General features: G+C 57.0%; 1 protein-coding gene across 3 annotated transcripts in view; it reads left to right on the forward strand.

Moving 5' to 3' along the window:
* Window positions 1-13,058, forward strand: part of SLC39A11 (solute carrier family 39 member 11) — a 75,450-nt gene that overhangs the window by 34,319 nt on the left and 28,073 nt on the right. For all 3 annotated transcript variants that reach the window (XM_072025879.1, XM_038165250.2, XM_072025878.1), the window contains one exon: window positions 9,875-10,045. In XM_072025879.1, the coding sequence (XP_071881980.1) occupies window positions 9,875-10,045 (171 nt within the window). The remainder of the gene's footprint in view (window positions 1-9,874; window positions 10,046-13,058) is intronic.

Here is a 13,058-nt window from a genome sequence, read left to right on the forward strand (position 1 = left end):
CTGAGTTTTGTACTCCTGGAGCTGGTGGCCCGCTGCTGCTCCAGCCTTGGCTCTGCCGTGGGTGGGGAAAGAGCTGGGAAAACGCAGTCTGTAGGGTGAAATTCTTGGAAGTTGTGGTTCTCCAGGTGGACCTCAGCAGCTTTGCGAGAGCGTGGCGGGGTGTCTGAGAAATTTGGCTTTTAAATTTCAATAGCGACGGAGTCCTCTTCATGCAGGAATCAGCAGTGCCTTCGACTTGAAACAGGAGTTGGCTGCTTAGTGCTGGTTTTTCTTTTATAGAAATGCAGATAAAAGCTACTGAAAATGGTCCTTTATGGAAATACTAGAGGGAAAAGTAAGGATTTTTTTTTGCCAGTGTGTGCCTCCCAGCTACATTCCTGCACTGCAGCAGAGGAAGGAAGGAAGGAAGGGGGGCGATGTGGGTCTGCAGCCTGAGTCATCCTCAGCTTCCTCACCCCAGGCTGGGACACGTCAACTTGCTTTGGATTCGAGGGTAAAAGGAAAAGTATCCTCGCTAATCCCCATAATATATGGTGGTGGTGGTTCAGAGCCTTTTTAATACAAGATTTGGAGAGGGTTTTGCTGCCGTTGCCCACCTGACATGAGCTGCAGGTCAAGCCCTGGTTTTGCTTTCCTGGTTTTACCCTAGGGGCTGCCTAAAATAGGAACATCAGGAAGATAACAGCAGGCTGGGAAAGAAGGAAAAGCCCGGGGTCCTTCTGTCAGCATAAGAAGGTGTCTCCTGCTCTCTGGACAAAGCTTTTTGATGCATTTTCTTCCCCGTGGGCATTGCCACCTGTGAGGAGCGATTTCTTCAGAGTCGGAGGAAGGGGGTCCCATGCGCCATGCCTGTTTTGCTTCTTTGTTTGCACAAACTGCTCTCGTTGTTCTGCTGGGAGGTGTTCCTGTGGATCAGGGGGTGTCCGGCTCGTGTGCGACCCCCTCGTGATGTGGCCCTCTGAAATTCATCCCCGTGCGCCAGGGGGGTCGCGTCCCACCAGCAGCCCGATACTTTCCTCCACAGCTCTGTGATCACCATCTGAGCCCACTGCAGGCTGGTTCGGTCCCATCTCATTTCCTGATAAGAGCCCGGTGTCCTTTTAAGCAGGTACCGGGCTTCCTTCCCTTCTAACTTCAGAAATTCGGCGCGTCTGAGCCCGCTAAGATCAGAAGCTGTTCCCTGCCAGAGATCGGAGATCTGAACATAGCTCAGCCCTCTGAAATGGAGTGATTAAATTAACTTGAATGTGTAAAAATCCAGCATAAAATGATTCAGCAGTACGCTTTATCTACTGGGAACTCTTTAAAGAGCTCTTGGAAGTTAGCATGAATTAGTTTGCTTAAAAGGACCTGGTGCATGTAATTACATCTAACGTCGTGCCGCTGCTCTTCCCCACGAAATTAATCTTTAAACACCGCAGACCTCGAGTGGCGAGGCTTTTGGCACTCCTCCTCCTCTATTTTGACACGAAGTCAGCTGTGCCACCCCGAGGGGCGAGCGACACCTCGGCCTCGTTCTTACTGCAGGTTTCCACCCCGTGCTTGGCTGGTGCCGTGTCACCTCTGCTCGGTGCTCCGCCAGGACACGGCTCTGGTGGCAGCAGGGTCACCGTGATGAGCTCAGCCACGTCGCTGCATCTCGTCCCGGTGAGATACCTGCTGGTTTTTGGGGATGGGGCCAGGCTGATCCCACACCAGGAGCTCGCTCCCTGCTGCTCCCCCTGCTCTGGGGACCCTGCTCCAAACTTGGGCACCTCCATCCTCCTCCACCTCCTCGCGGAAGCAGCTGCTGAGGCATCATCTCTGCCACGGACAGGGGCTTGAGGGTGGTGGGAGTGAATTTTTGCAGCTGTGGAGGAGCAAAGTGCTGTCTGTGTGCTTCTGGTTGAGATTTCCAGAGGCTTGGTTTGTCCAGGACAAACTTGGGACGAGCTCTGCTGTTTCATCCCTTTTCTTTTTTTTTTTTATTGCATTTCTCAAGTGCCTCTTTGTCTGAATTAAGAGCCGCATTATGGATTCATTTTCCCGTCCTCGAGCGTGCCCGAGTGCACAGCAGCAGCTCCCTGGGACCAGCACAGGCAGCACGTGGCAGCTTGAAGGATCACCGGCGGTGGGAGATGAAGTGGGGCGGCACGGAAGGTCCGTGTACCGCCTGGCTGCTCTAGATAAAGGATGGCACGGAGGGCTAGAGCAGTAATTTCATCCAATTTCACCCATCCCTGGTGATGGATTGCAGGGAGGAGAAGTTTCTGTGTCAGGATCAGGGCTGTGGGGATGGAGGTGACACTGGTAAAGTGGGGGAGGCTCTGGAGGGAGATGGGTGGCACAGCTGCAGGCACCAGGTTGCTACTTGTGCCACGGGTCCCCAGGGAGCACGCTGTGATTTTGGGCCTGGAAAGGGAATTGGGGAAGGTGTGGGGATGACATTGGTTGCAGCTCCAGCCAGCATCTCCTCTGCTCTTCCTTCCCTTCTCCCCCATTACTCCAGGCTCTGTTTTCAGGTTGTTCCCTGTGCGCTTTTTCTTTTTTTTTTTTGTGGGTGCAGGCTCCAGGCTCTCCTTTTCCTGGGCAGCTTCAGCCTTTTGGAGGTGTGGGACCGGGGGCTGGTGCCAGCACAGGGCAGGCTGGCATGCTCCAGCATCCTCCTGACTCCAAACTTGAGACGGATCCCGGCAATAATCGTGTGTCTGAGAGCAAGTGGTAGTCAGTCATGCTGAATTAAACAACCTTTTATGAAAGCTCCTGTGCACGCTTGGATAAATGAAGGCTCCTAATAGACAGTGAGTCATGACACTCTCTATTTATCTTCCATGCTGAAAGCCTGAGCAGATGCAGGGACCTCTTTTATCTGCCAGAAACATTGGAAATGAATTTGTTATGTGAGGGGGGGGACCAGAGGGGTGAGATCCTGCCAGCAGCCTGGGCTCGCAGTCACCGCGGCGTGCGGATGAGTGTCACAGGTGGCCCTCTTTGTCCCCAGCACGATGGTGGGGCTGATGGCACTGGTTTGTGCTGGGGAATGTGGGGCAGTGAGCCCACGCTGCCATCTCTGAGCACTTGGGGTGTTTTCTTCTCACCGAGCCGAAGCAGGGTGGCAGGGGGAGCCTCTCCCCTGCCTGCTTTGTGGGTTTGATCCCTGCACTTCTCTGCTGCTTTTGCTAGAGGTAAATTAATGATATTTTTTAAAGGCGCCCTTATTCTGAGCACGGGCAACTGCAGGGAGCTCCTCGTGCAGCGGCTTTGTTCTGCGTGCAGCCTCCCCAGCAGCTGGGCTTTCCTGGCGTTTGGGGACTCGTTCCTTAAACGAGAGCCTTCTCCCTCTGCACTTCCATTTCCAGCTCCTCTGCTCCGTGCTGCCGGCTCTGATCGGAGCAGACACACGGCTCAGCTCCCTGCCCGCTCCCCTCTGCCTCGCTGGGAGCCTGTGGCACGCGGTGCCCTCCCCGTACCTGCCTACGAGGGAGAGCAGCCCTCCCAGCAGAGGTGCGGTGCTTAATTACTCACAGTAATTAAAACCTCTTACGGAGGTGCCAGATAAGAGCAGCGTGGAGCAGCTGTTCACTGCCACCCATCTGCTCCTTCGGGGCTCCCCAAAATTCCTGCAGAAGGAGCCCGAGGGGAACAGGAGCGGAGAGGTGCGGGGCGAGCGAGGAGGGCTCTGGTGTTCCCCATCAGCTGGGTGCTCTGTGCCGGGGAGAACAGCTGGGCTGACAGCTCCCGAGCCAGGTGCTGGCAGCAGTCCTCGAAAAGAGCCTGAAACAATGGGGGAAAAAAAAAAAAAGATGCAAAAAGATTGATGGTGGTGTCCTCGAAAGGCAGAGCGTGCCGCCGCTGTACCGCGAGCGATGCGTGGGCGCAGCTCCGAGCGTACGTCTGGCTCGGCTTCCCGAGGGCTGTGGCTGTTAATTCTGATGAGGTTTCTCTTCTGGGGCTCCCTCGTGGCCAGAAATTGAAGGAAGGCAGACGGGAGGGTGGCAGCAGGGGCTGGCACCCGGCGGCTCGGTGCGGAGGGCTGCGCTGGGGAGCGGTGGCACCCGCCTCCTGTGCCTTGGTGCTCCCCCTGCTGTGGGTCTCCGCAGTCCTGGGACCCCCGAGAGCTGCTGCTGCTGCTGTTGGCCCTCACTCAATGCCTCTGTTGCACAAGAGGTGGGATCTGGGGTTGATTTTGCAGCGTGGTTTCATCCCTGTGCCCTTCTCCACCCCGGTGGAGCTCCCTGTGCCAAGTCCCTGGTGTCGTGTGGGTGTGTGTAGGTGTGTGCCACCTTGTCTCAGCTGCCCTCCTGCCTGCTCCGTGCCACACCACACAGGGCAGCAGCTCCGAGGACCGAAGGGAGATGCCAGGTTGAAACCAGCCACCGAGGGCTTCCCGGAGCAGGCAGTCGGAGGAAGGAAGGGTTGTGCTGGCCGGCATCACCTCGCACAAGAGCTGAGCCCGACCTGCTTCTGCTAATTGCTAACGAGCTGCTGACACCTCATGGGCAGCCTCGGGAAGCACTGCCTGGCTCTGCGCTCCCCGTCCTCGCCCGTGGGGTGCGAGCTGAGGGTGCTGAGCAGCCCTGGGTGCCTTCTGGGGGTGCCCACGGGGCCACGGGCAGCCTGCTCCCCCGTGTGCCACCCTCGGGGACCCTCCGCTGGTTGCAGGTCACAGGCACAGCCCTGGTGCTTTGCAGCCCTGCTCCCAGCACCCCGGGAATTTTTCCTATTTCTGCCCAAGCAAACCAGGGCTGAACCTGCTCGGTGTGGGAGGAGGCGTCGATGGAGCCCATATGGCACAGAATTAAACACAACTGCTGCCAGGCGTTCGTTACAAGTGCTTAAAGTTAATGGAGCAGCCAGGGCTTGTGGAGACGAGGGGTGGGCGCAAAGGGGAGCGCTTGGGCTTCGGGGAGTGAGAGATGTTAATGGCTCCACGGGCAAACGTTCATGTGAGGGGCTTGGATTGGCTACCGGGCCTTTGGGAATCTCCGAAATTTCCGAGTAATCCTGATTTATCTCAGCCATTAGGGGAGAGAATTGAACGTGCCGTTATTTCCTGCACCTCGGGAAGGGATGGCAGCCGCTTGTGTTATCGTTTCCTTTAGCAAATTGTTCTCTCTTTCCCAGCCCACCCCCAGACGAAGGGTCAGAACAAGCTTGCTCATCTCTCCTGGTTTTAGCAGAGCCGCTCCAGCACAAAATGCACGTTTCCAGCTCATGCAGCAGAACAAGAGCTGGAAGTGATGAGAGGTGCGCGGTGTCGGGCTGGGCTGATGTGTGCTGCTCGTGCAGGTGCGGCTGTGCTGGGCTTTGTAGGAGTAGATGAGACAGCAAGAGAGATGTGGCAGGGTAAAGGCTTCTGAAATGAGTGTTTCCTGTGGTGCTTTTCTCCCTTCACCCTGTTCCTGTGCAGGTTAACATGAAACAACTTGTGTGAACAGCCTGCGAGTGGCACTTTGTCACGGCTTTAACGAGTCTGCGGCTCTCCTGGGCTTGGCTCTGTCTCTCCATCTTTTCTCCCAAGGTTTTGAGATGGGAGCTAACAGATCTTTGTAAAGAGCCGTGCTGAGGGTGCCGATTTATCTCACCCAAGTTTAATCCGAAGGCAGAAGCCCCTGGAGCCCCCAGCGAGGGACGTGCCGGTGCCGTGGAAGCGCAGCCGTCCCTCCTTTGTCTGCAGCACTCCGGCTGCTGACAGCTATAGATCCCTGCCCGGCCAGGCAGAGAGTCTCCTTGCAAGAATTTGATGGGGAAATCGATGGGGAAAAGATTGAAGAGGGTTTTGGTGCTCTAAATGATCTGGCTTCTGGCATCTGCAGCCAAGGGAGGCTCTGAGTGCTCTGGGTTCCCCCAGGACATCAGCTCGTGCTGGGAGCAGGAAGGCAGCACGGACGTGCTGCCCGGGGGTGCTGCTCCCTGGGGTCCCTCTGCCTCCCACCCAGGGCCATCCTGGCTTCAGGTTCATTTTCAGCTGAATCAAGACCAAAATGGGTTTTCCTCACCCAGAAACCTGGTGGGGCGGAAAGGGGCTCTGGGCAGCCGTCCTCATTCAGGCGCTCTGAACTTTGCGCAGAGCATTGGAGAGCTGCGGCAGGAGAGCAGCACGGCTACATCCAGGCCTAATTGGAGAGGAGGAAGAAGGGGAGGTCTCCAAAGCAGATGTGAAAAGCTAGAGGAATCTGTTGCCTCCGTGGGCTCTGATTTTAATTCAGGAGCTGAAGTAGTGCAGTGAGGAGATTTCTGAGTGCGGCGAGCGAGTCGTGCGCTCGTCTGGGTGCGTGCCGCTCGCAAGCGCAACAAAGCTGAGCTCGCCACTAATGCGAGCAGTTTTCATTAAGAAATAATCAAAACTAAAAATCCGTTTCACACGTTGATAAGGAGTCCGTTGGATTTTGTATTTTGCCAGCAGTTTAAGCCGTACTCAAAGCCATTTATCTTGCTCCGGTGCTGGCTGCAGAGGATATGAAAAATGCAGCAGGCTGCACATACGTAATTAAACTTCTGGCAGAGTCTTTGCCCTGTGGCTTTACGAAGAAATTCAATAATGATAAATGGAGTAGAATATATAGAGGGGTTTTTGTGAACAAGATTTAGAAGGGACGTGGCACAGATAATTATTTGCCGTATAATTGTCTTGGCGCCGTCCTTGCGAGGACCCCGATCTGATAGTGTCAGCTTTGTGTCTCTTTGAACCCCCCCCTTGGTCCAGTCTTATCACTACTCCAGTGTGCTGCCGAGGCTTTCCTGACTTCCAGCCAAGCCCACGCTTAGCCACGATTACTGTTTTGTTCCCCTTCCCTGGAGCTTGCCCAAGCTGCAGCGTTTCAGGCTGGCAGCCCTTTGGGTGCCGTATTTTGCCTCCCCGACCCGTGGGCGCAGAGCTGGCACCGAGCTCCGAGCATCGCTCCTCCGTAATTAGCCCTTTTTCCCTGCTGCAATTGGACATAAAACACGGTTTCTGCCATATGCAGCCCGCGGTCCTGCTGTTACACATCAGCAGGGAAAATTGTGCTCAGGTCGCCTCCCTGATTGCGGCGTCGCTGCCTTTTCCTGGGCTAATGCACGGATAATTTGCATGGAGTCGTTTTGCTGCTCAGATGGCGAACGCAAACTGCCCCCTGTGCTTCTCCTGCAGAAGCTGGGTCTGGTTTGCTGATTTCCCATAAACTTCCCCTTTTTTCTACTGCGCCCCGTTGGGCACCGTGGCTTTGCCGAGCCCTTTGGGGCCACAATCCCTTGGTGGGTGTGATTTTTGTCACGCTTTGGTGCGAGGAAGGGGCTGGATGCTTGGTCAGAGCCTTTCTCTGCTGGCTGGAGGGAAGGGGCTGGGGTCCTCGCCCATTTTGCAGCAAACTCCAAACGTGCACGTACGAAATCTGATTTCCATCAACTTTTTGTTTTATTTTTTGTTCAATAATATCACGCCAGCTGCTTCCAAGTGGGGGAAAAAAAAAAAAACCTAATGCAAGTAATAGCTCTGTGCTGGGAATGAATTAGTATCTTAGCAGGCGGTGGGCTCGTGGTAAGCGAAGGAGCTGGCCCAGGCGTTGGCTTTCATTAGTGAGAGCCGTGAAATGAATCTCCTCTGGCAACTCGATAATGGTGAGAAAGGAACTCAACGGGAACTGTCAGCGGAGTGGGAATAGCTGAAATCTTATCAGGGGTGCTACACGAGGAGCCTCGTGCTGGCCATGTGCTCCCTGCTCCTCCGTGGATGTGGGGGCAGCTGCAGCACCCTGGGGTTGGTGTTCCCAAAGCTCTTGGTCCCCTGTGGCCCCTGGGGATCTGGGATGAAACCGTCTGCTCTCGCTGCTGGGGGTCCCAGCCCACCAAAGCCCAGCAGAGCTGGCTTCTGGCTTTCTTGCTGACTTCTCTCCAGTTCTCCTGGCCACGCGTTCAGCAAAACCTGCTTTTTTCTCAGTGAAAACTCACCCAGGGAGCGGAGATCAAAGCCTGGAAGAGGGGACTGGAAAAGCCTTTGCTGTGATGGTGAAGCACCAGCAGTACCCCTGCTCTGCCTTGCTGTGGGCGAGACCTTGGGGACAGCTCGGTTTAGTGGTGAACCCATCAAATCTGGGGATGAGGACAGGCAGCACAAAGCCCCATAAACCGCCAGCTGCAGGCACTGGGGATTTAGGTGATGGCGCACGTCATTTCTGTGTGCTGCAGGGCTCGGTTTTGACGGCTGTGTCAGCAGCACCAGGCAGCTGTGCCCCAGCTCGGGGCTTTGCGTGCTGCTTGGGGACACGGAGCACTTCTGGGCACCCGGACCAGTGCTGGCTGCCTCCTCCTGCCTCCTCTTCCTTTGCAGAGAAAACCCTGCAAAGGGTGGCATTTCGGTGCTTGGATGTAAGCGCTCTTCTCCAAACATCACCCAAAGCATTCTGCCTCCTCCCTGGAAAGTCCTTCACCCCAGGGGCTCTGCTGTGGATTAGGCTCCTTGTGGGATCCAGGGGACGTGTGCCGAGCTGTGCAAGTACCCATGGCCTGGCAGAAGAAGAAAATTTTATCCACAAGGGGCTTTAGCCTCTCTTGTCCCCTTGCTGGGGGTCTGTTGTGCCGTGGCGCAGCCACGCCAGCTCCTGCTGCCATAACCCAGGGTTTTTCAGCCACGCCAGCTCCTGCTGCCATGACCCAGGGTTTTTCATCCTTTGCTCTGCTTCCTCAGTGCCAAAAATTGATAAACACTCGGATGCTTGAAGCTTGGCATTTCGTTTTCTGTGTTTTGAGGACCGCTTCAGAACGCCTTCAAGTGTCCGTTTCTGTGTTTCAGGTGGCGAGCCGCGAGTTGCTGCCGCCACCCCTGCTCCCCCAAGGTGACCCCGCGTGTCAATTTGCATGAGTGCTCGTACGCTAAGGTTTTAATTGGCACTGCAAAGCACGCTCTGCACAGCGCGAGGTGACAGCGGGGCGTTCTGCTGCCTGCAAATGGCACGGGAAGGGGTTGGCGCTCAGTCAAAACGCTTTCAGACAGCTCCTTGCACCGTGCCTGCGAAAAGAGGCTCGGGGTGGGTGAGTCAAGGGACAGGAGGGGAGCAGTCGGGGAAGGGAATTACATAAATCTGCAGAGAGGGAATTACATTGTCTGAGTGTCAAACCTTCTTTACACGTAGCTGTGCTGAGTAAGGTTCAGGAACCCGTGCGCGTCGTTCCGCGGCTCCCTTCGCCTCTCCAAGCCGCAGGTGAGCGGTGAGGGTCTTGTTCTCCATGAGCTTCATTGCAGTGCTCCATGGGGCTGCTTCCACCCTTCCTAGCCCTGGATTTAAGTGGCTGGTTTAAATACCTGGTTGAAATGGAGCTGATGGTAATTGTCCTGCTGGGAGCAGAGGTCTGGGGGATCCTGGCGTGTCCATGTACAGCAACGACAGAGCGTTTGGTAGCGGTACAAATAATCCTGGATGCTGCTCAGTGCTCCCGTTCTGCGAGCAGGGTGAAATCAGAACGAAGGGATGGGGCTCTCCTTTGGCCGTGGAGGAAATGGAGGTGCCAGCCTGAGCGCGGTGGCAGGGCAGGGGGACGGTGTGGCCGTGGTCTGACCGCGGGTCCCCCAGCTGCTGCCCGCCGGCTCCGTCACCATCATCCTTGTCCCTGTGAGATGGGGGCCGCTGGTTTTGCAGGTGGGTGTGAGCCCTTTGGGCGGTGCTGGGGAGCTGTAGGAAGAGGAGAAATTTGTGCTCCATCTCAAAATTCCACCATCCCGTGGGCTCTGCAGTCTGCACGGGGGGAACCCCCCTGCCCTAAGCTGACACAGAGCCGGGGGGACACCTTGCGCGCTCCTTCGGCCCTGCTGCGGTGGGTGTTTTTCCTTCTTTGTGCTTTTTCCTTTTGGGTGGGGAGGCAGGAGACGTCCGTCTGTCACCCTCTCGGCTGACCCAGCTCTGTCTCTCTGTACCCTCAGACAAAGGTGAAAACGGGGAGCCGTACCAGAGGAGGAAGGGCGCAGGGACCAGCCCACCCGACGGCCCCCCGCCGTTCCCCGTGCCCAAGGACAGCTCCCCGATGGGCAGCAGCAGCAGCTGGAGGCGAATTCTGCTGATGATCCTCGCTATAACCATCCACAACATCCCAGGTGAGGCCCAGTTGTCTGTCCATCTGTCCGTCTGTCCCTGCAGCCCCTTCCCAGGGGGGGCACTGAGCTGGTGCCACCCCAGGGGGATGGCACGGGGCCGCCTGCTTTCCTCTCTCCTCCTCCTCCTCCTCACAGATAGCACCAGGGTGCCTTTTGCCGAGATCTGTCACATCGAGCTGTGCTATTTGCAGGGGGCTGGAGCGATCTAGGGTCTTGGCAGCAAAACCCCGTGCGAGGAGGGGCTTCGGGAAGGGTTTGCGGGCTTGCCGGTGCGTCCCGAACATCTGCAGCCTCGCTCTCCGCTGCCAGCCCGGGGTGGGCAGGAACTGTAAATCTGAGAGCATTTGGAGAAAGCTGACGCCGAAAGACAATAAAATTCTGGTCTGTTATTTCTCTTCTGGTTTGTGTACCAGCAAGAGATGCATTTTAAAGCACTCCTGCTCTGCGGGAACACGCACAGTCGCAGCTTTCGTATTCAAGGGACGGAGTGCGCCAGTAGGTGGAAAACTGCAGAGCCAGGAGTCTCGGGCTGCTGGGCTCCGAGGCTACAAAAAACAGTGCAAGATGAGATAAATTTATAACAGCTGAGAACATGCAGCTGCTTTCCAGTTCTTGGTGATGCTGAAAGCAATATCAGGCAATTCAAATGCTTTTGCGGGTTTGTCTCCCGTCCCTCCTGCTCTCCTTCCCTTTCTTCCCCTCTCCTTTTTTCCTCCCCTCTCAGCTCTGTCTCTCTCAGGTTGTAGCCTGAATGGAGGGGAAGGGGCTTTGGTCTGTAATTGGGGTCTGTAAACTTGGTGAGGGCCTTCTGAAGAGCTGTGGTTTCCTAGCTGACGTGAACGTGTGGCTTGTTGGCCAAGAGGCTGCTGTCGCAATCAGCTCAAGCTGCTCGGGAACGGGGCTGGCTCCTCCGTCAGCGCAGGGAAGGTGGCAGCTGCCTCGTGTTTTCTGATTTCGAGAGTGACTTTTATTCAGTGCCAGGGCACCGGCTTTAAATTCCACCAGAGGCTCAGCTCCCCTGCTGTAGCCGCGGTGGGAAGGCTCAGCTCCCGCTCTGCGCTCCCAGCTCCGCGTTTCCCCTCGCAAGGGCACCCCCGGCTCGGAGTGACAGCAGGGAATCAAAACAAAGACGGAGCAGGCAGCCTGCTCTGTAGGGCTGGGAGAAACGTGGGCGTTCGTTCTCCTCCAGCATTCAGGAGCTGCCGTCCCTTCCAGCCTGGATTTGCCTCGCTCGGCTCTTGGCAATAATTGCTTCGTTCCAGCCGCCGATCGCTTCCCGGAGCTTTTGGTGCTGTTTTGGGGCGCCCGTGTGGCTTTCACTGCCTGGACAGCTGGCAGCGGTGCCAGGAGATTTCGGGCTACACCTGCACCTCCAGGCTTAACCTCTTGTAATTAGGTGTGGATAGCTCAACTGCCTTAATTCAGCTCCAGAATTGCCCGGGGAGGCAGGGGCACAGCAGAGGAGAACCTCAGCCTTCTGCGAACGCCGGGCAGCCCCTCGGCCCCTGCCCACAGCAGGGTTTTCCCCTTCCCATGCAAGCAGCAGAGCAGAGTGGCCCTGTTCTCATTTTCACAGCGTGATGAGATCCTGGAGCTGAGTTTGAGGCTGGAGGGGATGAGGTGGGTGCCCAGGGGGCTCACCAGTGGCTGCCACTGCTGGGGGCTCGGCAGCAGAGCTGAGCACCCAGAGGAGCCCCGTGCCGAGCTGTGTCCCTGTCCCCAAGCCCTCTGGCTGCTCCTGCTCCTCCTGCATTTAGCCCACGTGCTGCCCAGGCTCTTACAGGAGTTACAGCCCCGCGGTGCACTTGCTGCAGACAACTCGGGAGCTTTCAATTAACCGCACACAAACACAGAAAAGGGGGAAAGCGCCCGCACCGAGGGAGCGGTAATTGGATTTCATCCTGCAAATGAAGTGCCAGGCAGCCCGGGGTGAGGAGCCGGGCTGCATGCGCGTCGCGCCGCCTGGGGCTGTGTTGGCTGGGGATTCCTTTCGCTGTGGCAGGAAAAAGCAAGTTTTGAGGAGGAGCGAACAAAAAGTGTCACCCGCGGCAGGCAGCTAATGACAGCGTGCTCCTGCCGGCTGCAGCGGCACCACGCTGACCTTTCGTCTCCAGCAGGAGCACGAAGCCACCCTCGGATTCTCGCAGAGCCTCAGAAATTCTCCTGCATCTGAAAGGTCACGGCGTTAAAAATTTATGTGCGGGGAGCTGAGTGAGCACCGGGTCCTGAGCCCAGTCCTTCACCCTCTGCGTCCCGTGGGGGGCTCGGCACAGCGGGGTCAGGGGCGCAGCGGGGTCTAGGGCGCAGCAGGGTTGCCTTGCACCCAGCACCAGATGCTGGTCTCAGCCTCGGGGTGATCTGTGGGGTCTTGAGGGACAGAACCAGCCCCTTGCTTAAAGCCTTTTTGCTCTGCCAGCACGGTGCCACCAGCTCCTGGCAGCACTCCCCGGCTCCGCTGAGGCTTCTGCCTGCGGCGCGGGGTTTGGAAACACTGTAATGCTCTCCCTCAATTACCATCCTCAGCAGCGGGAAGGCTGACACTATAATTAGTGCGGGCTCCCACAGCGTAATGGCACCGTGCTTAACGTGTCGGGCTGAGCAGCACGAGGAGCCGAGAGGGCGCGGGCTGAGCTGCTCCGTGCGAGCCCAGGATTTGGGTTGCTCGGTGCCTCCCGGACAGGCTCGCGCTGCCACCTCTGCCCCCCCCTGAGGGCTCCCAGGGTTTTCTGCGCTCCCCAGTTCTTCGCAGAGCAAATCCCCGGGGCTGAGCGATGGTCTGGTTGCTGCAGTGAGGAGGACGCAGATGGAAAGGGGATGCTGCTCCCCTGCAGCATTTTACCCCCGAGCCTGAGCCCTGCCACGTCCCTGGTTGTGGTTTTAGGTTCCCACAGGGACAAGGGCTGGCCCTGGGAAGGCGCCAGCACTTCGGGGTGCTAAAAGCAAGTCACGCAGCTCCTTGGGGCACTGTGGGGTTAGCTGGGAAACCAAAGCCCTGAGTGATTTGTCCTGGTCC

The sequence above is a fragment of the Anas platyrhynchos genome, chromosome 19 (assembly GCF_047663525.1).
Source record: "Anas platyrhynchos isolate ZD024472 breed Pekin duck chromosome 19, IASCAAS_PekinDuck_T2T, whole genome shotgun sequence".
Classification (NCBI taxonomy): Eukaryota; Metazoa; Chordata; class Aves; order Anseriformes; family Anatidae; genus Anas; species Anas platyrhynchos.